A 23,290-nucleotide genomic window follows, 5' to 3' on the forward strand; every position below is an offset into this window, starting at 1 on the left:
GCACCAATTAAAATTCCAGATAATTGATCATGTTCCCACACTATGTCGTGGGCAATAGAAATAAAGAGTTATTAAAAAAAGAAGCAAAATGGATCCGATTGTTAGAAACACTGGAGCCCCATGGCCTTAATCGGGAATATGATCTTCACCCCATAGTTCCCCATGTTACAGGTGAGAATTCTATTTAGGTTGTTTTTAATGTATACATTTAACTATATTTTATTATTTTACAGATTTGGATTGATCTGTGCGGATTACCATTACAAAACAGATTTATTAAGAATGAATGACTGATGAGACAGAAATATGAACCTTAATGTTATTCAGATAAGTTATACAAAAATTATTTTTCTCTTTGTGGAATTGTTGGGAGAAATGATACAACATAGCCACAAGATGGAACTATTAGAGGAAGTATAAATTGTTACAAAACAAATTTATCAGTAACTTGAAAAAGGGCAGGATATAGGCCCGAAACGTTGTAATGTTACAGATCTAAAGCCATAAGCTAAACAAAGTATTTTTAAATTACCGTTGCATGGAGCTGTGTCATATACTGGATTTGAATTGACTGGGCTGGCTTATAGACCACCGAACACATGCACAATTACATAATAAGAGGTGGAAATTGGGTGAGTGCTGACTAAAAAACTGCTGTAGGCATGAAATTAAACCAAATAGAATATAAAATGAAAATATTCATATTTTTACACCAATAACAACAGAAAATGAAAAATATTTATTAAGGATAGTATAACATACACTATGCATAGTGGAAAAGGTGGAATAGACGAAGCTGGAATATCTAGATCAGTTCATGAGAACTTCCATCTGTACAAGTCGGGCATTTGTGTCTCCAGACATCCTGTATGGAATCATCCCTGCAAAGGTGATAAGAGCACGAGCTTGACTGCGTAGAACCTGAACAAGAAAGCAGAATGAGTTGCATGCAAGAGATTCTCCTAGCCATTAACCTGAAACCAGAGGATTTGGGCTGCAAATTATCTTAACTGTGCAGCTAATGATTAATGGAAGGCCTTGAATTTACTTACTAACACTATCTATGAATCAGTGCAACAGTAACTTTTGATTATTAAACATTTTACTGTGGGGCAGTGGTTAAAATTGTGCCTTGCTGCACTTGAGTCTGTTTCAATTCCAGTCAGGGCACTTTTTGCAAAGAGATTGTATGTTCTCTTGGTGCCCCATGTGTGGGCTTACTAACTGTACTCTGGTCTCATCAATCAATATACAGGAATGTTAAGTGGCCCCTGACAAAAATGCCCATAGCGTGCATGAACATGATGGGAACTCATACAGTAAACAGAAAGGAACTGTGAGCTGCAGAACTGCTGTATAAAGAAAGGGTAGTACTAATAACACACCACGGACTCCTCATTGGTGGGTTCAGTCCATATTAAAATACTTCACACTGTTAGTTAGTTCTAATGCAGTAGTGTCAGGTCTGGACTTGACATTTTTGACCTGACTACTGCTTACACACAAAGGGGAAAAAAGATGATTTACTCACCGAATCCTTATCTTCCTGCACTCTCTGTGGACGCCCTAGAGTAGTTGGCCCACTACCCTTCAGCCTCTTGTATTGAGTGAATAAGATATTCATGGTTGCAAGAAGAATTTCAGACAGGTTATGTCTAATCTGTGAGAGGGAGATTAGTAAACAAGAGTGTATTAATTCAGTCAAAAATAAGTGCAAAACTGCTATACACAGTTGCATTTTGGTACTTCAACGTCAATGAATACTGTATTTCAGAACTACTCTAACAAGGTTCAATATAGAGTTATGCCCAATCAAGTGTTTACCTCATCACTGAAGTTCCGGAAGGCTGCCACTCTCTCTTCTACACTATCCTGACTCAAAGGCACCAACTTCAGTCTTTCAATAACCTGCAGAAAAATAAAAATCAGGTTTAATACTCAAGACAACTGTGTGAAATATGCCTAAATATTCCTTGATCACTCAACATACATATGCCCCAGTGAGGCCACACTGTATGGTGCAATTTGTTGAAAGTTGGGTAGGTGAGTGGCAAGCCTGGGGATAGGATTGGAGGCTTCAGTTTATACAAATTCAGAATGATCTGCCAGGTTTTGTAAGGTGTCACAATGATTGGGTGCTCAGTTAGTATATGCGATAGTTTACAGAATGGTATATATTTAAGTGACTCCACTGGACTGGCTAAGGTTGCCTGTAAGGGAAAGTTTGTGTTATTGGATCGGGGCAGAACCACCATTGGACGTAGTAACCCTGTGTGGCTAGAAAGTAAAATTGCCAGCGTGGGAGGCCTTGGCCACTTAATCAATGCTCTAAGCTTGGTTCTAGCGAATCTGGTTTGTTGGCCCACAAATAGGCTGTCTATGCTTTATCTAGAGAGGTAAGAATATCTGTGGAATCAAACTTGGTGAGTGGTGGAAGATATACAGAAATTTGCCCAGATTGATAAGGGGAGTTTAGCCCATACCAACAATTTCTCCTTCATGGCTTTAAGGTTGGGGTCTAGGTTGTCAGGAATAAAAGCACTTAGCTCCTTCCAGATATTAATGCCCATGTATCTAAATGTATTAAACCATTGCAAAGGGGTAGAGGGAAACATATTTGGGTCAATATTTGAGTTTATGGGGAATGATAGATTTGTCCCAATTGCTCCTCAAGCCGGAGAAGTGCCCAAAGTGTTTGACTATATATAGAACGGTTTGTAGTGAGGGACCAAGTAAGTCCAGATACAGCTGAACATTGTCTGCGTTAAGGTTAATATAGATTTCTCTATAGCCTCCAATTTAAGACGGCTGGGGAGTGTCTGATTAAGATGGCTAGGGGCTCTATGGCCAGGGTGAATAGGAGGGTGATAATAGGCAGCCTTGTCAGGTACCTCTGGATAAAGAAAAAAATTCTGAGAATAGATGGCCATTTGCATTGACTCTTGCTGTTGGTTCTTTATATAACATCCCCACCCATTTGATGCATTGCTTGCCAAGGCCAAACTTCTCAAGGAGTTTCAGGAGATAGGGCCATTCAACGAAGGCTTTGGCCACGTCGAGCAAGACTGCAATGCGAGAGTCCTTGTTGATATGGTTTGCTAGATACTGGTAAATTACATACGCATGTTTATATTGGTAGACCTATTTGGCATAAATTCTGTCTGGTGGGGCCCAATTAATTCCTCAATTAATAGTTTCAGTCTGTTAGAAAAGAGTTTTTGACATCCATGTTGAGGAATAAGATATAGGAGTTGCACTCAAGCAGGTCCTAGCCTTCCATGATCACTAAGAGGGTTATGATTGAGGTAGCAGATTGCTCTCTGTTGTATCAAACAGGGTTTTATGAAGCCAGGGAGAGAGGAGTTCAGTGAATGCCTTGTAACTATCGGCAGCCAATATGTCCAGTCCTGGCGTTTTGTTAGGTTGGAGTGATGCTATAGCCTCTTGACACTCCTCTAGTGTAATGGGGTTATTTAGTTGGGCCATGAGAAGGGGGGCAAATTGTAGATGGGGACAGATTCAAGGTAGTCTGAGAGTTTTAATGGGGTTTTGTGGTATAGAACTGTTGGTAGTATTGCGCAAAAACAGGATTTTTTTACTTACCGTTAAATCTGTTTCTCTGTAGTCGATAAGGGGGACACAGGGAACGATGGGGTTAAGCTCCAAACTCCGGAGGCAGGATACTTGAATTATTTAAATTGAGTGGGCGTGCCAGAGCAGGCTTAACCCCTCCCACTGAACACAGTAGTCAGTTTGTTCCAAAGCCGCTAACGGGAACCATATACATAACAAAAACTGGCAGAATAGATAACCAGGGGAGAATTCAGTTTTGACTAAAGTCATGGTCGACGGCTCGCTGACGGGCGGGAAGCCCTGTGTCCCCCTTATCGACTACAGAGAAACAGATTTAACGGTAAGTAAAAAAATCCTGTTTTCTCTGCCGTCTCAAGGGGGACACAGGGAACGATGGGGACTTAACAAAGCAGTCCCAACACAACAGGGTGGGGTCGAGCCGAGACCAATAATGGTGGATTACTTAATCACTGATTGTAACACCTTCCGTCCGAGAGAGGCCTCGGCCGAAGAAAAGGTGTCAACATTGTAAAATTTGGCAAAGGTATGGGTGGAAGACCAGGTAGCCGCCTTGCAAATCTGCGCCAGAGAGGCAGAGTTTCGCCATGCCCAGGAGGCCCCCACCGCTCTGGTAGAGTGGGCCCGGATGCCGTCTGGTGGGCTTTTCCCCTTTACTCGATAGGCATGTTTGATCGTCTCTTTAATCCAACGAGAGATGGTCGTCTTAGATGCTGCCTGACCTTTGCGTGGGCCAGAAGGAAGAATGAACAGTGACTGGGACTTCCTAAATGGCTTGGACCGTTCAATGTACCAACGTAGGGCTCTGACTACATCAAGGCTGTGTAACCGACGTTCCTTGCTATTCTTAGGTGCTGGACATAGAGAAGGTACTACTATCTCTTCATTGACGTGGAAAGATGAGACAACCTTGGGCAGAAAGGTTGGGACAGTTCGAAGCACGGCTTTATCCTTATGAAAAGTCAGAAAAGGTGGCTCGCAAGAAAGGGCGCTGAGCTCAGACACTCTTCGAGTGGAGGTAATTGCCATAAGGAACAGAACTTTCCAGGTGACCCACGTATCAGAAATCGAGCTCATTGGTTCGAAGGGGGGATCAAGCAGAGCCTCCAAGACTAAATTGAGATCCCACCCTGCTACAGGTGGTTGGAATGAAGGAGCAATGTGAGCTACGCCTTGAAGGAATGTACGTATGGCATCCTCGTTAGCCAACCTATGCTGAAACAATACCGACAGGGCAGATACTTGGACCTTGAGAGAGCTAGTCTTCAGACCCATCTGGAATCCATGTTGGAGGAATGACAGGACTCTAGGAATGTTGAGGTCAGTGAAGGGGAGTTCAGCAGCTCTGCACCATGTAGAGTATGCGTTCCATACCCTATAGTATGACTTGGAAGATGAAGCTTTACGTGCCTTGAGCATGGTAGGAATGACCTCTTCAGCTACGCCCCTATTTCGCCAGATGGATGCATCAACAGCCATCCCGTCAATGCGAAAAGACCTGGATTGTGATGCACTATTGGGCCTTGTTGAAGGAGGTCTGGCCGGAATTCCAGCCGAATGGGGGGTGCTATTGACAATTCTTGGAGGTCGGAAAACCAGGTCCTCCTTGGCCAAAAGGGGGCCACTACTATTACTACTGCCTGGGAAATCTTTATCTTCTTTAGAACTCGTGGCAGCATAGGAAGAGGAGGGAAGACATATGCTAGATTGAAGTCCCAGAGCTGAGTCATAGCATCCACCCCCGCGGCTAGCGGGTCTCGGTAGCGAGCGAAGAACCTTGGCACTTTGCGATTGAGTCTGGACGCCATTAGATCTATACTTGGACGTCCCCAGCTTCTGACGAGTAGGTCGAAGGCCTCCGGATGCAATTCCCATTCCCCGGAATTCAGCTGGTTCCGGCTGAGAAAATCCGCCTTCGTGTTGGCCACGCCTGGAATGTGTATTGCCGACAACTTTACTGCATTGCTTTCCGCCCAATGCAGAACTTGCCTGGCTTCCGTCAGTGCCAACTGGCTCCGTGTTCCGCCTTGGCGATTTATGTATGCCACTGTGGTGACATTGTCACTCTGTATGCGAACTGGTTGACCTTGAAGTTGTCCTGTCCACTGATGAAGTGCTAATTTTACTGCCCTCAATTCGAGAATGTTGATTGGGAGGCTGGATTCTTCTGGGGACCAGAGTCCCTGTGCTGACTGATTGTCCCACATCGCCCCCCAGCCCTGAAGGCTGGCATCTGTGGCTATCACCTTCCAATCCGGGGTTGCCCAGGACTGGCCTGTGGCAAGATTCTTGGGTACCAGCCACCAGCGGAGCGCCTCTCGAGTGGTCTGTGTCAACCGGAGTGGTCGTGATAATGCTCCCCCCTTCCAGGTGGAAAGAATGTTGGCTTGCAGGGGACGCAGATGAATTTGTGCAAATGGAACTGCCTCAATGACGGAAACCATCGTTCCTAGAACCTGCATCGCCTTGCGAACTGTCGTGGTTCGATTGGATAAAAGGAATTGAACTTGACTCTTCACTTTGGTCTGTTTGTCTTGTGGTAGGCTGACAATCTGTGTCTCTGTGTTTAAGTCTAGCCCCAAGAAGGTCATTTGGCGACTTGGATAGGGGTTGGATTTTTTCCAATTGATGGTCCACCCGAAATCCTGGAGCAGCAGGACTGTCTTGTCGAGATCCATCTTGGCCTTTTGCATCGATGTGGCTTTCAGAAGAAGATCGTCCAGGTAAGGTGTCACCGATATTCCCTGGAGTCTCAGGGTCGCTGCCGTGACCAACATAAGCTTGGTGAACAACCTGGGAGCTGACGACAGGCCAAATGGAAGAGCTACAAATTGGTAGTGTCTGTTCTTGAATGCAAAGCGAAGATAGCGGTGGTGAGGAGGCCATATTGGGACATGCAGATAGGCGTCCTTGATATCCAGAGACATCATTAGTTGACGTTGTTCCATTCCCCGTATTACTGACCGAAGCGTCTCCATTTTGAACCGTACATGTCGAATAAATTTGTTGAGACCCTTGAGATCTAGCACAGGTCTGACGGTGCCATCTTTCTTCGGAACTTTGAAGAGGTTTGAGTAAAAGCCGGAGAATCTCTCTGGCGGAGGAACGGGTACAATTACTCCTGTTTTTTCCATCTTCTCTATGCATTGCAAGAAGGATCTTGATTTGGCAGGATTTGACGGAACCCTGGACATAAAAAAGGTTCTGGGTGGAACAGATGTTAAATCGAGATGGTATCCCTCCGAAACGATTTCTTTCACCCAAGTATCTGATGAATGAGAGATCCATACCTCCCGGAATCGTAGAAGCTTGCCTCCGATTTTTTCTAACGATTCCGGAGGGAGTGCCCCGTCAGGAGGACACAGGCTTGTCAACTGAGGGCTTGTTGTAGGCCTTGTTGTTGTTATTCCATGATGGACGACCTTTCTCGTTACCTTTGGAACGGAAGGAGGGCTATGCCGCCGAGAGAAACGTCCGGTTTGGCCACGAAAAATTTTTCCTCGCCTATGAGCTGTGGACGTGAGCCCTCTGGCTTGGGGGAGAAAGGTACTTTTACCTCCAGTAGCTTGGGAGATAATTTTCTCGAGTTCTTCCCCAAACAGTCATTGCCCTTTGAATGGGAGTGAAGTTAAAGCTTTTTTACAACTTATATCAGCTGACCAGCTTTTGAGCCAGAGCGTTCTGCGAGCTGCTATGGATAGTGCCGAGGTGCGCGCGGTAAGTTGCGCGGCATCTAAGGTGGCGTCGCAAAAATAGCTTGATGCCTCTGCAATGGTCTGGGCGGAAGGTTAAAGCTCATCCCGAGGAACACCTTCCTGAATGTCTCTGATAAGGGACTCCGACCATGCCAGTATGGCTCTGGACACCCAGGCTGACGCCAAACAAGGCCGTAGTGTAGATCCAGCTGAGGAAAAAATCTGAAGGATCCTTAAATGCTGCTGCGTCAGTGACAGGCAGTGTGGTGGATTTGGAAAGTCTAGAAACTGGTACATCCACAGCCGGGGGATTTGACCACTTGTCGACCAATTCCTTAGGAAAAGGATAAGACTTGGTGAATTTCTTGGTAGACTGGAATTTACGCTCAGGAGTATTCCATTCGTCTTGGATAATACTAGTTAGCTGTTCATGGTCAGGGAAACAGGTTGACGACTTGTGTTGTCTTTTGAAAAGCGAAGACGTTTCACCCTGCTTCTTAGGCTTTTGGGACAGGTTTAGTACCTCAAAGACTCCCTTGATAATACTATCTATGTCGTGTGGGGTATCCTTATCCCTGCCTTCTTCCCTGTCATCTTCCTCATATTTAGAATACTCTTCTGAAGAGGGTAGCTCACCCTCTGAAGACAATTGCTCTTCGGCTGAATCATCGGAATGGGATTGAGGATTAACTGCTTTAGCTTCCTCGCAGCGTTTTCTCTTACCACCCTTCTTAGGGTGAAGATGTGCCAGAGCCTTCCCTAAGGTATCAGCAATAGCTTGTAGACCCTGCAATGATGCAAGGGATTGGGAGAGATGGACCGCCCAAAGAGGAGGTGGTGGTTCAGCAGAGGGTCCAGGTGCCGGGTCTGGAGTCAAGTCTGGCGATAAATTTTCAGCCTCTGGTTCTGAGTGACCCCCAGAAGCAGCAGCTGCCCCCTGCCCCATAGTGCAAGATAAGCAAAGAGGCTCCTTATGGCTCCCAGGTAACTTAATTTGGCACTTGGTGCAGGCCAGGTATCTCACCTGTCTTGTGGAGGGAACCCTTCCCCCCGCCCTTGTGAATGGCCCCCCTGTCCTACCTTCTGCCATTGCAGTGTCAGTGAGAGGGGTTGAGTCGTCTCTCTGACGTGTGCTTATCTCGCCTGCAGAGGGACTGAGAAGCGAACGGCGCCAGTCTAAAATGGCCGCCGGAACGCATGCGTTTTTGCGCATGCGCGAATGCCCAGTAAAGGCGCCCGCGCCTAAACATGGCCGCTGGAACGCAGGATGCGTTCCACACGGAGCGCACCGATGCGAGCGACGGAGAAAAGCTGCTCTCCCCCCCTGACAATGGCGCAATTGGCAGCAACTGCCCTAGAACCCCTCCCAGGTCACACAGCTGCAGAATGGTAGACAGGAGGGCAGTGACAGAGCCACAGGAATGGCGGGGGGGGGTAAGGGCAAGTGGCAGCAATAGGGTGCCCCCCAAGGCCAGAACCCATAAGTAAATGAGCCACTTACCCCTCACACCGGCCAGACCGTCTGCAATGAATAACAGAGCAGGAAATTATCTGGGTGGTCGGTTATAGCCTGAGGGCTAGGGAAGTGACCCCGGTGGGATTAGTCCTCGTAGGGGGTTAACCAATGTAAAGCAGGGAGCCCTGTTTACGGTATCACCCCGGGTGTCGGACAAAAACTGACCGAAGAATTCCTTGCGCTGGATGTCCGACCTCCCGGTAGCAGGACACTTGAAAAACTGAATACTGTGTTCAGTGGGAGGGGTTAAGCCTGCTCTGGCACGCCCACTCAATTTAAATAATTCAAGTGTCCTGCCTCCGGAGGATGGAGCTTAACCCCATCGTTCCCTGTGTCCCCCTTGAGACGGCAGAGAAAATGTCACAAATATGAGCAGCCTTAGTGACTATGTCCCCATTCATAGAATTGATCTTAGTAATTGTATTGGAAGGGGTCTGATCTTTGGAAAGTTATGTAAGAATTTTCCCATGTTTTCACCCTTGATCAAATGTTCTCGGAGTAGTATAGAGTAACTTTTTCCGTGTTAATTTAATCCTGATCTCTTCTAATGCAGTTTGTGCCGTCCTAAAGGCGTGCAAGGTATTTGGGCCTGTGTAGACTATACTCTTTTTCTATTTTTTCGCTCACTAATTCCTTTTTTGCCTGGCCCCTTGATGAGAGCGCCCCCGAGAGTGGCTTTTCTGGCCTCCCACACCATACCCTTAGAGACGGTTCCAGAGTTGAGTTCCCAAGAATCTTTTAGGGCCCTATCATTAGTCTCCTTAACTCTCTGATGCGTCAGTCACAGAAGGCTGAGGCCCATAATGTTTTGGCAGGTCTTGTAAGACCGGGTCCCCAACCGCCGGTCTGCGGCACTCCCGCACTGGGCCACCAAGCCGAGTGCACAAAAAAAAGGCACGACAAAATTGGACGCAGCAGGTATGTCCAAATTTGCTGTCAAAACGCCCCCATCCCCGACCCCACCCCTGGTCCTTGCAAAAACAAAAAAAATGTTTGGGGACCCCTGATGTACAGAACCAAAATTAGAAAAGTTATATCTTTCCAAAGATTTATGAACCTAACTGTATGAAGTTGGCCGCATGGGGGCATTGTTTGACTGCTGTGAAAGTTCCCCACTGGAGTCTGGGAACATGTAGACTTTTCTTCCCGTCCACCATGACATCCGGGCTTTGGTGCACTGCTCGAAGGATTGCATTGTGGTCTCTAAAATTGAGGTACTGGATTAGAAAAGACTGGGAAGGACTACCTGGAGGGGGGCTCTTGCCTGGCACTCGGTGGGCTCTTTCGACCGCATAGAACGATGATAGGGAGGCTGCCGGGAAGGACTCAGCCATCGCTCAGCAAAGGCCACTGGATCTGTCACCTCCGTTTTGTTTCAAGGTGGGTCAGCGCGGAGGGGAGAGGATTGCAGGTCTCCTCCAAAGTGGATATTCTGTTCTCTGTTTCCTGCTCCCGGATGTTCTGTAAAGCTGCCCGCAATAGAGCGAGTCTGTACTTCAAGCTTGGTGGATAACGATGTCCGGCAGTCAGTAATAGCATTCAGCAGTAGTTGGGCAGCTGCCTTTGCCTGGGGTGTTGATGGTGGGGGGGCTGGTTACTCAGTTTGATGCGGGCCCCTTTCGGATCAGAGACATTTTGAGAGGACTGTTGCGCAAACTGCTCCAGTCTGGAGGCTGTGCTGGACTTCGTTTTCTGCATTTTGCCACCCATTGCCTGGTACATGTATGGTAAACACTGAGGTAGATTTAAGGTAGAGTATTCAGGTCTGCCAAATATAGGATTGGATACCAGGAAACTTGAAGAGGCTGGCACGAGCCTGGACCCACAAAATAGTAAAGCCAGAGTCAGATTTATTTTCCATCATTAAGAACCACGGCCTGACGCGTTTCGTGTCTACCAAGGACACTTAGCCTAATGAAGACTAAGTGTCCTTGGTAGACACGAAAAGCGTCAGGCCATGGTGCTTAATGACGGAAAATAAAATGTAAGATTTTTTTAATCCTATTACAATCTGAATCCGGCTTTACTATTTGTGGGTCCAGGCTTGTGAAAGCCTCTTTTTAAGTTTCCTGGTATCTGCTCCCCTTGCTGAAGGTCTGGGGTGTGTGCACCCAGGCCCACCGTGTACAGCGGTAAGCTCATTTAATGCACCTAAACTTAGCACATACTGGTTATATATTTGTTTAACAAATATAGGATTGGACTGGTTACTGAAGTGTGACCATTCAGCTCACCATCCCGGTCACGTCTCAACTCATTGCAATATTAACTTATTTCCAAGCACTTTTGTCCCAGGGTTGTTGCAGTTGCTCAGTTTGGTGTGGGGGCTTCCTTTCACCCTAAACCTTGGCTTATCAATCTAGAATCCTGTAGCCAACAGGGGGATATGGGTTGTATGGATAGCAAGAGCTGCAGGTTGATATGCAGTGTACAGAGCCTGCATGGTGTACCTATAAGTTGCTGGTGCCACACAGTGCTCCACTTCCCCAAAACAACTGGTCAATATGCAGCAGGAGAGGAGCCAGCAGACATCTACTAGATACCAGGATGGATTACGAGCTTCTGTAGTGGGCTGGGGTGCTTGTCTCCCATACGCAGCAGGCTTTGGACTGAAGAGGGTTCAGAACCAGTGAGGTAGGGCCTGCCTTGTAGAGCTCTATGGGGGTCCCAGAGTCCAGCCACCCCTTCAGTGTCCCCCTGCAAACCGCTTCCTAGTTTAGGCAAGTGTATTTCACAGTGCTGAATGGGACCGTGATTCGGTCTGGCCTCCTACGGGGATCACAGTTACACAAGTCCCCAGCATCTTAGGTCTACTAGGCCACAACCGGATCCGGGCGTGGGGCAAGGCAGCAGAACATCTCTTGTGCTGCCTGGACGAAGATGAGAGATGCTGGGCAGGTTGTAATAGGAGGATGGGAAAAGATTTAGCAAGGTCCCTGGGAGCACCCTAGGACGTGGCTGGGTCAGCCACGTCGCCCCCCCCCATATGTGCATATTTCTTTCAGTAACATTGGCATATTTAGTTTATAATCATATTGCATATGTATACAATAACCAGCTTATCTGGCACTTAAGTCAATTTGTCCAAGTATTTGTGTTTTCAAACAGGCCAATGATCTGCCTGACAAGCTGAACAGCCAAGCTATAATCTGGTATAAACTTGGTATTACTTTATATCAGCTTTTTTGTGTGTAGGATAAAGTTCTAGTTTGAGTACATTTTTGTTATCTATCAAAGTTATTTACTTTTCATGACACAGAACTGAGAATTCCTCTCTACCAATGTTTACTTTATCACACAAAAACAAACATGCTTATGCAGTTATATTAGAGTTTACAAAATACTTTTATGTTTTATTATACATGCAATCATTTTTCCCTATTGACAATATTTACTAATTATTTAATATTATTATTATTATTGGACAAAACAAATGCAAATATTTATGATGTAATATAAGATATTTTATACTTACATCAAAAGAAAGATCAATGTGACCTGCATGATACTCATCAAAAAAGGTTATTAAATCCAGCAGAAGGTAAAATGTAGAGTTAATGGATTTCTCTGCACTTACTCCTTGACTTTTGTATCTGTTAACATAATAGAGTCTAATTATACTTTATACATTGTTACTGGTAACAAAAAAACAACACAAGCTGTGTAAAATGACAGAATATTTTGAACTGAAGCATAACTAGCAAACCTCTCAGCAATAGCTAGAGCCATGTTCTTGAGCCGCTCTCGGTTAGACTGCGGGGCACTAATCTGGGATACCACAGGACTTAATAATTTGTTGGTCAGCTCCAAAACCTTGTCGGGGTTCTAGGATGTAAAAAACAGAATGCATGTTTCTTCTTCACTAGTGTAAATTAAGGTAATTTAATATAAATTTAGATTAAACATACTCTTGTCATTTATTATAATACATAGACAGTCTAAACCTATAAAGACGATGGAAAAACTAATTTGATCAAAATAATAAAAATTTTGATAATTATTTATATTTCTTGAGTATTCTTGGTGCCTTTTATTGGCAAAAATATCAAGGAGAGAGAGAGATGGGCAGGACTAGTAGAGGTGTTTGCATACATTTTCAATATAACTAATTTTCAACCTGAAACACTTATTTTTAAACAAAATCCCGTTGATATTTAAGATAGTATAATAATACACTGGCACAATCTTGTTTTTCACACGTCCCCTTTAATTTGATTTCGAAAAATTTGCTTCATAGTTTTGATAAATAACAGCATTACAGAAGATTGTATTTAAAAATAAAAAGGGACCATGGCTTTTTTTTGAGTTACTTTCTATTTTTTAGTTGTTTTGTATTTTTAATCAATATTATTAATTATTTCAATATTTATTATTAGCTTTTGAACTGTATGTGACGTCTGAATTGGCAAAATCCTAGCCATTCTTGTCAGGAGTCTGCTGAATCTAAGTTCCAGGCAGAACCCGAATCCAAATCCTTAAAATAATGTGATTACCTAGTACTAGGTAGGAAATGTAGGGATGTATATTATAAAAAACAATGAAAGAGACACAAAACACTAGAACAAGAAGTAGAGAAAAGACAAATGTGCAGTATTTGTTCTATTCCTTTATCAAATTTATGCAGTACCAAAATGGAATACCCTTATAAAATGCTATTTAATAAAAATCTGTAAATTTACCTTTGCAAGGTCATACAACTTTGCAGCTTCCTCGAAAAGTCCCTTGTTTTCTGCCACAGATGCCACCTTATTAATGATTGTCTTTGTATCTCTTGTGAATTTATCAATTGCCCCTGGCTGTCAATAATGCAAATAAAAATTCATGAAAATCTTAATCGTAGCAGAGAAAATTTGATAACGCAGTCTTTTTTTTTCATTTGTTATTTATACATTTTTCATTTCATGTATTTTTCAAAAAGCAAACATTTGCTATGAACAACATTCAGTGGTTCTCATTTTCTTAGCAACTGGAAAATATTATTTGCAGTTATCAGTTAAAGTATACAAAAGCATACCACAATGAGCAAACCAATGTTTTCAAGATGATCATCAATCATAAGATAAAAAAAAAAATACTGACATTTATGCCACCCCTAGTTCAGGTTTTAGCCGTTGAACTAGATCTCATTCCAAAAAAGTACTATCCATTTAACCCACATGCAATGTTAATATTTTCTATGCTTTCAAATCACACAGTCATATACTTTAAGACAAGCAAGCAAGTCACGCTGCCAGTGTACATCTGCAAAATCGGCATTTCCAAAGCTATAACAAATATAGAGACGTCTCTTAATGAATTCTCTCTAACAAATTGTATACAAGTGAACCCTACCTTTCGGCTTCCGTCTTTTTCCAGTTTCCCCAGTAACATGTCAAACTATAACAAAAACATAATAGAATTTTACAAATTTTGCAACAAACAAATGTTACAACAGTACAAAGACCAGGATTACATTTGTACCTCTCGACTTTCAATTACCAGCTCACTGACACATCGCAGGAACATGCTTTCTCCTTGATTGTCCTTCTCATTTCTGCAAATGACAGCAAAGATTTTTGCTAAAGGTACATTTAAACCCAGTGAATTTGTTGATGCAACATGCATAGATGAATAATTTCTCCACAACAAATTAATGTTGCACTTTTTAAAATATAATAAAATATTTCTGCTATACATCTCTAAATAAAAGATATATCTTGACTTTTTTTTTTTTAGATATTTAAAGCCATATATCTTGTTACAGAATTGGAATTAACCACATTCAAGCAGATACAGCAAGCTTATGAAAGTTTACATTCATCCAGGTCATGAAATATCTAGAAGTAAATATACAGCAACTGAACTCGCTGATTAATCATTGAAGACGTTTCACTACTCATCCAAACAACTTCTTCCATTCAACTGACTGGTACGAGAAATACTCAGCATATAACATCTTTGCATTGCATGACACAGAGGCAATACTATCACAGTAACTACACGGCATTCACAATTGCTGTGAGTTTCACTTGTCACCTCTTTGGATCGTTACACTGCACCATTGTGATTGGATTATTGGAAGAGTTTATATGCTGAGGATTTCCCGTACTAGTCAGTTGAACTGAAGAAGCTGCTCCGATGCGTAGAGAAATGTCTTCAATGATTAATCAGCAAGTCCAGTTGCTCTAGATTTACTTCTAAAAGACTGTCTCAAAGAATTTCACCATATTTAAATTTCTGTGAGAGCCTTTAGCTACAAATCAGTTTATGAACTCAAGTTTAGTTTTCCTTCAAACCAACATGTATGAAGTATGAAGCTTTGAAATGTAATGTATTTACAGAAGGAACTTGCTGGTAGTCTAAAATATCGTAATGTTGGGTTTGGGGTTCTGTAATTTATTGAATAGATAATAGGTACTTGCATTGTGCTTACCTGAGAAAATAAAAGTATTGCAATGCTTCCCTTGGGTCAGTGGGCTCAAACTTCCTAGTGTAAAGCATCAAGAGACGGATGAAATTTAGGCGCCTGACACCTTGAGGTTCGCCTGGTTCCTGACTCACTGCATAGAAACCAAAACTTAGCTTTAAAGGGGACCCATCACCCAAACAAAATTATTCCAAATGCGATTTTATAATGTTAGTCAAGCAAAATTAACTTATGTGGAGAGAGCAGTGACATCTAGGAAGTGCTGAATGGAAAGTGAAAGTAATAGTTTGCCCCGCCTCTATGCCTAGGCATAGAGGCGGGGTAGGCAATATTTGATTGACAGCTGATATTTTTAAATGAGTTTACAACAGCTATAAATGCTTTAATAAAAAAAAGAAATTGGCTTTCATTTTTAATTTAAAAAGGACTTTTATTATGCAGATTTTTATGTCTGGGTGACGGGTCGACTTTAAATACCAAGACAATGTGATGACTGCTATAAAATACACATATACAATACATATACAGAAGATGAACTAAAGAGGGTGGCTATGTTGGGGGCACATGTATGAGAATAATGAGCAAGTCTTTCTGATGTATTGCCAGATTTCCAGGCCATGCAGTTTCTGGCAAACACAAAGAAAATCAAACAATTCGAAACATGAACCACAAAAACCCACTAATCTGAGTGAATGCCTGCAGGTTTACTTACATAGCTGTGCACTTTGCCCTGTTGATTTCAGAAGCAATTTCAGCTCAAAGAGAGCAAGTGCCACATGTACAGCATGGCAACGTGTGCGTTCCAACCGAAACAAAAAAGCAATGGCTGCCTCAAACTGCGCTGTCAGGAAGAGGACTTGAAAGTACAGGTATGGCTGCTGATTAACTGCAAAGTGGGATTCACCTAGAAGTACAAAGGGTGAGTAATATTCTTTTAGATCATGAATTTGCTGGTCGTAATTTCTGAATTTTATCTATGTATACATCTTACCATAGTCCTCAAATAGTTGCTTTTGAAATTGTGGCAATGTGAGTCTGTCTTGAGGGGAACTGTTGGCTTCATCTTCAAAACAAACCTGACTCAACTGGACGGAAAATACAGAATGGTGAACATTGGAACAATTGACCTTTAAAAGTAACGGTGCACGCTAAGATTCGGGAAGATTTCGTCGCCCAGTGATAAATCGCCTCTTCTTCTTTCCTCACGCGGAAACTTGGGGCGAGTTCGGAAAATGAAGCACTCTGGGTACCATTGAATCTAAATCACCGGGAAGGCTTTTCAGGGAGATTAGTCACCCGAAGAAGAGGCAATCGCCGGGCGACTAAATCTCCCCGAACCTTAGAGTGTGCCCTTACCCTTTGAAGAATAACATTTACACTTACATACCGAATATCTTTAGAGACAAGGCTAATCAGAGAATGACTCACCTTTAGCCACAGGTAATCCTCAGTCTTATCAGCCACTTCACTGTGATTATCACTTACATCACATCTCCCAATTATGCAGTATACAGCTCTTTTGTAAGGGTCGGTGCTTGCCCTTACAGCTCTTCTGTAATGCAAGCGAAGCTTGTTTTCTGTTGTTGGAGATAATCTGCAGGAAAAAAAAAAAAGCATAGAGACACACTGGTCACCAAATGAGCAGATCTTTCCCATGACATTAGAAAGAGATGGGTGATGACAACAATGATAAATTGCAGTATTGTTCTGTGGCCTATTTTTGGCCAAATATTGGTTGGGCAGATACGTCATGGGGCCCCATACAAGGGCTAAGAAGATACTGATTTGGAAGCAACCTAGAGCAGCTCATTATAAGAGGGCTTCCCAGTGGAGTAGTGATTCATTTTATAAGCTTCTCCTGTGCTCTGCAGGACCAGGAAGAGCTAAAGTGAAACGGATTTAACTTTCTTGTTTAGTACCAGATATAACCAAAATTACCTATGACTATTATGGGAAACTGAGAAAAGGCCATGCTACAGTTAAAACAAACAAGACAATTTATACCATTATCCTAAAACAGCTATGGCCATACAAAAAACATATTTGCCATTATTCTCTGTGAATATAATCAGCTTTCTAATGTAATAGGCTACATTTAACCATATCTGTATATTAATTCATATTTGAGACTTCAGGTCTAATGTAGAGACAGGTTTACAGGGGATCTTAAAAATGTAAGAGTGTCATTTTAATGTGTCATAATGTATGTGTATATATACATACAAACACAAACAGGTATAAGGTTATTCAGGATGCTTGGGACCTGGTGTTTTCAAGTTAAGGGATCTTTCCGTAACATGGATAACCATACCATAAGTCTGCTAAAACAACATTTAAAATTTTAAACCCATTAGGGTTTTTCCACCAGTATATATTCGTTTGGATTAGTTGGGATCAAATACTGTTTATTGTTACAGAGAAACAGGAAATGGGAGATGGCCTTCTACTGATTTTAAACTTTCTGGTTAACAGGCTTCCAGAAAATCCCATACCAGTATTTATGACTGATTAATTAAAACTACAATATGAAGAATCAGCCTGTCAGACCTTATGTTAAGCAATGTAAGGAAAAGAGTTAGTAATTTGAAGTACGCAGCAAGAGTACATCAACATCCAGAATTAGTTTAATCCATTCTTTTTAAACATGTACCATAGATATAGGTCGGGATGCTTGTCGGCAGGTTTTACGGGCCTTTATATAGTCACATTAAGTCTTTGACTAATTAAAGCCAATATGAAGCCAATACAAATGTATAAGTTATGGCTTAAAAAGCTTATTCATTCAGATGCTTGTTTAGTGGTTTTTTTTACCTTCTGTCTTTATTGTGTATATATTCTTGAAAACAGTTCTTGAAATCTCCTAGCTGATGCTGGGCCCTGTTCACCACTTGTTGAGCTGCCATAAGATCCCCACAGCGCATACAGTAGTAAATCAGTGCCCACACTGGGTAGCCTTCAATTTCTCCATCCTGCAAGTAGGAAAAATTAATGAAGCTTTAAAGACTGCAAATGGGTGTAAACTCACATTTTGGCTGATGACACATCCAGTTTTCTTTTTTCAAATGGGGAGAAGAGCTCAAAACCATCCCCACTTACTGCAATGGGAACCGCTAAACACCAGTACACAGTCTGAGAAATTTCAGGGCTAAGAAAATCTCAGCCACTCTCCACACGCCAACATACTTGGAATTATTCCACACAAACCTGAAGACCTGGGATCGGTGTTGGCAATCGGATATTCAGGAAACTTCTCACAAGATTGTAGGTTCCAGGAACACCTCCAAGCTGAGCCTGCTGCAGGTTGGCAAATACACTTATCAAAGTGTAATTTTTATAGCTAAAAGAATGCAAGACAAAGTTTGAAACACCGATATAGAAATATTTTATAAGTTATGATGCAATCAAAACATTTTACTTAAAAAGTGCATGATTACCCAAATATAACACAATCTCCTGATTTGGTTTAATGGTGTGGTTCACCTTTTAGGAATTATGGTGTTATAAATAAGCATTTTTTCCCATCTCTCCAGGTGGCCTGGAGCAGTTAAAGCTGCTCTAGGCTTGACCTTAATTATGAAGGCTCCTTGTTGGCGATGGCTGCCCTCTCTCTGCCAATTATTAAAATGGGCTACTTTGTATTTTAGTAATAGGCAATGGGGAATGGGGCAGTATTGGGGCTCCTGTGAGATGTGTTTCAGGAGGGAAGACTGATCAGGGGAACTAAGTTATGTAAATGTATTTTGTTCTCCATTAAAGGAGAACTAAACCCCCCGTTAATCAAAAATTCCAACCCCCTCCTGTCCATTGGCCCCTCTCACTGCTTTCTCCCTCCTTAGTAACTCAGTGGAAAAAGTGTCCCTGTCATGTACCTTGGCATATTCATGCAGAGTAGTGCAGTGGAGTTCTCCGACGCCATCTTCTGTATCTTCTGGTTCCTCGTGGTAAGAGAGCGCTGGCACTGAGCTTTTTTGCACATGCGCAGTTGGGACAATTTTGGCATTCTTGAATAGGGTTGGGCGAATATTTTAGCCTTGTTTCGCCGAAAAAAACTACGCCCATAGACTTGTATGGTGTGCGTGAAAATAAAAAGACGCGCGTCAAAAAAAATTTCGGCGCGCGACAATTTTTTGGACGCCCATAGACTTTAATGGGCGTCAGCGACATTTCGCTGGCGGCAAATTTATGGCGAAACGAAACTGGTCAAATTCGCCCATCCCTATTCGTGAATACTGCACATGCGCGGAAAGCTCCGAAGATTGCAGAAGGAAAAAAAGAGTATGCGCTACTCTGCATAATTATGCCAAGGTACATGACAGGATACTTTTTCCACTGAGTTAAAAGCATTGAGGGGAGCCAATGGACGGAAGGGGGTGGGGATTTTTGATTAATGGGGGGGGGTTTAGTTCTCCTTTAAGAGGCTGATTTATCACTGTACCAAGCATTTGGATTTAACAATTTATTTTCTGCTCTGGAACAATTTATAAAACATGCAAAAAATAACAGAATTTTTTTGTCCCTGCTTGAGATTGGGAAGTAATCATTTAAACGGCCGGCTGAGCTGAGAACTAGTACTACTATAGAAAATGTATGTTTGAAAGCCCATTTGTGCAAATTCTGAACTGGCACAGGTATGAGCTTTGATACATTATGTTTTAATTTAATTAAAACTTGGAAACACAGGAAAGTTTTGATAAATCTTAAATCTCAAACCAGATCAAACGGCAAGGAATTCTTCTGGATACATCTTTCATAAACCAGCCCCTAACTGTTCGGACTGTTATATCTTACCTTTGCTCTAGATAATTTAATGCCTGACGTACAAAAGCCATCTGCATCTGACCACTACAACGGCTTTTCAGAGTGTCAGAAGCTGGAATCAACGGAACATCTGTCATCTGCTTCACCATAACCCATAAATCAGACACATTCTGCAAAGTGAAAATTTTATCAGATATAAACAGCAGCTTATACATTAAAGGGGAACTCTGGGTCACAAAAAATTCTTTAATACACTGGCCTTAACATGTAAAATAATATTAAGCATACCAAAATTCCCACCAGGAAAACTCCTGGTTGGCCCAGGTGTCAGTGGGCCTCTTGCTTCTAACCATTTGGCCTATTTCATGGTCATTCCCTTTTTCTTTATCGGAAAAAATGCTTAATAATGGAAGAATAGAGTAAGTAGATAAAAAAAGACTAGGAGAATAAAGAGGTTGAGTGAGGAGGGGAAGAATAATAGTCTGGAAAATGGGCCCATGGTCTAAGGTTTTCTGGTGGGCCCCTGGATTCCCAGTCCGACACTGCCTTAGTAACATTCTGCATTCCACCGGACTGTTTGGCTTGTTGCAGGATTTGTTGGAAGTGTGATTTATGTATGTAGTATCCTTTCCCATTAAGTTTTTATCAATTTTCAAAGCGGACATGCTAATCTAATGGTCTAGATCTAATGGTGATCCCTGGAACGCATTCCTTGAGGGGGGGGGGAGGGGAGTTGTCAAGGTTATGGCTATGCTTATTGATGAGCTTGATACGTAAAGATTTAAGTTGCAAATAATTTTCAGCGAAGCTGCTGGAACAGTAAAGACTAAAAAGGCTGACTGACCGTTAGGAATGATTTTAGAGTTAAAATTGCCTATAAAGGGTAAGAAAAAAATAATGCGCTGCTATTGGAAAAATATCTGTCTAAATACAAATTGAGAGATTTTAATGTGAACCCGGAGTTCCCCTTTAGGTAAAATAGGATACGAGTAGGTACCGTATATACTCGAGTATAAGCCCACCCAAGTATAAGCCGAGGTACCTTATTTTACCTACGAAAACTGGGAAAACTAGTATAAGCCTAGACACAACTACAGCCTTGTCTCCCAGCAGCGCACATTCTGCCAAAGCGACCCCCCCAGCGATCAACCGGACTTCTTTGCAAAGTTGATGGTGACAGAGAATTGCCAAACGGATTACTGTGTGCATTGTCCCACTGTCCCACTACCATGTGCAGAGGGTGCTGTGTGATATTGCCATCACTGTTAATCTTTCATATAACCAACAGATGGCGCTGTGTGATATTGCAGTCACTGTTATTCTTTCATATAACCAACAGAGGGCACTGTGTGATATTGCAGTCACTGTTATTCTTTCATATAACCAACAGAGGGCGCACTGTTATTCTTTCATATAACCAACAGAGGGTGCTGTGTGATATTGCAGTCACTGTTATTCTTTCATATAACCAACAGAGGGCGCACTGTTATTCTTTCATATAACCAACAGAGGGCGCACTATTATTCTTTCATATAACCAACAGAGGGCATTGTGGGATATTGCAGTCTCTCCCCAAGTGAACTGTTGGTATAGGAATGATTAAAAGTGACTGCAATCTCAGCTACTGCCCGCTGACCCGAGTATAAGCCGAGGTAGACTTTTTCAGCACATTTTGGATGCTGAAAAACTCGGCTTATACTTGAGTATATACGGTAAATAAAGTTCTAAATAATGGCTGTCCTTGAAAGGACCAATTTGCATGTCAACTTACCAATAAGTCTGGGACAAGTTAGACTTCAATTAGAATTCATTACTTGTATAGTTATTATGAATTATTATGGTTTTATAAATGAACAGGGCTTCTATTCTGTCTGAGACAGCATCTGAGAATGCTATGTGGCATTTAGCCAAGACAGTTTTATTGTTATTCTTATTTTTTAGGCAAGTGCCATGATCTGTGGCACTTAAAGGGTTAAATGCAAAACTACAAAAAATCATAGGCATTATAGATTATTATGTGCCAAAGATCACAGAACCCACAATCTGCAGCACTTCCGGGTTGGGAAGTGAAGGTGTGGCTTTTAACCCTTTCCCTGCCAGCCGTTTTGTCCTAGATGCGAACATCTACTGCCAAGCAGTTTTTAGATATTTTGCACTCTTTCACTTTTAGGCCCCTTCCTGGGGCGGTCTTTTAGTTTACCCAGGAAAACAATATATTGTTTTTTTCAGGACAACCTGAACTTTCAAAATATGCAAGAATTTTGGTGTAATTCTACTTCTGTAAAAAAATATAGGCTTCTAAGTGTCCAATAAAATGAAAAAAATCATGTTTCACAAAGAACAATCACATATATCAGAAACATTATTTACTTTATGTATGAGAAAACAGCTGATTTGGAAAGGTCTGTGTCTCCTGAACGCGGCAATACCAAATATATATAGTTTTATGGAGATTTCTCACTTGTATAGATCAAAATCTAAAAGCAGTACACTAGCAAATGTCCAAAGCACCGCTCCCCAAACGGCATACTTCTGATTTCAAGGCCAAACATTCCACTAACAGTAGGTTTACCCTAGAAAACTACCCATTATTAGAAAGAACAGATTCTGGTGAATCAAAAATGGGTAAACATATCGTTGTACTCCAAACTCCCAAGTTGCAATTGTTTCCTAAAGTTATAATGTTTTATAGAAATTGGTGAATTTTTTGAAAAATGACCTCAAAGCTTCCAATCTACAGAATCGTATCTCCCACACATCATTAGGTATCAATGTAAAACACCCCAAATATGAAAGCCTGGGATCCACTGAACAGTTTGATGCCCAATATGTATAGGTGTACCCAAGCACGTGACATATAGGGGCCCTAAACTGTAGACACCTCATTTGAGCTATCAGTTCTGTAATTCCAGATACTGCAAAATCAGCACATTTGCATCGTTTTGGGGTGGGGTAAAAGTAAAAAAATAAGTTCATCCCAGAAAACCATATATTTTCGGAAAGTACACATTCCCACGAATCTAAATTGGGTATGCATGTCTTTGTACTACAAAGTACCAAGCCGCAAACGATTCCTAAATTTGGTGATTTTGGCGACATTTCCAAAAATCACCTCAAAATTTCTACCCTGCAGCATCGTATTACCCACATACTTTTAGGTATCAAGAGAAATCACCCCAAATATGAAAGCCTAGGGTCCTCTGAACAGTTTGATGCCCAATATGTATAGGTGTACCCAAGCACGTGGCAGACAGGGGCCCCAAAAGGAAGACCCCCATATGGTCTGTCATTTCAGGTACTGCAAAATCAACACATTTACATCGT

The 23,290-nt window shown here is 42.2% G+C and overlaps 1 protein-coding gene across 1 annotated transcript in view; it reads right to left on the reverse strand.

Moving 5' to 3' along the window:
* Positions 1-254: 254 nt before the first annotated feature.
* nup93.L (nucleoporin 93kDa L homeolog) overlaps positions 255-23,290 on the reverse strand; it is a 39,248-nt gene continuing 16,212 nt past the window's right edge. The window contains 15 exon segments of the mRNA NM_001087122.1: positions 255-921; positions 1,532-1,660; positions 1,825-1,908; positions 12,278-12,395; positions 12,509-12,627; positions 13,482-13,598; positions 14,134-14,178; positions 14,263-14,335; positions 15,215-15,341; positions 15,921-16,112; positions 16,200-16,293; positions 16,637-16,802; positions 18,020-18,177; positions 18,413-18,545; positions 19,997-20,136. Coding sequence (NP_001080591.1) covers positions 811-921; positions 1,532-1,660; positions 1,825-1,908; positions 12,278-12,395; positions 12,509-12,627; positions 13,482-13,598; positions 14,134-14,178; positions 14,263-14,335; positions 15,215-15,341; positions 15,921-16,112; positions 16,200-16,293; positions 16,637-16,802; positions 18,020-18,177; positions 18,413-18,545; positions 19,997-20,136 — 1,806 coding nt within the window. The 3' untranslated portion in view covers positions 255-810.

The sequence above is a fragment of the Xenopus laevis genome, chromosome 4L (genome assembly GCF_017654675.1).
Source record: "Xenopus laevis strain J_2021 chromosome 4L, Xenopus_laevis_v10.1, whole genome shotgun sequence".
In the NCBI taxonomy this organism is placed as follows: domain Eukaryota; kingdom Metazoa; phylum Chordata; class Amphibia; order Anura; family Pipidae; genus Xenopus; species Xenopus laevis.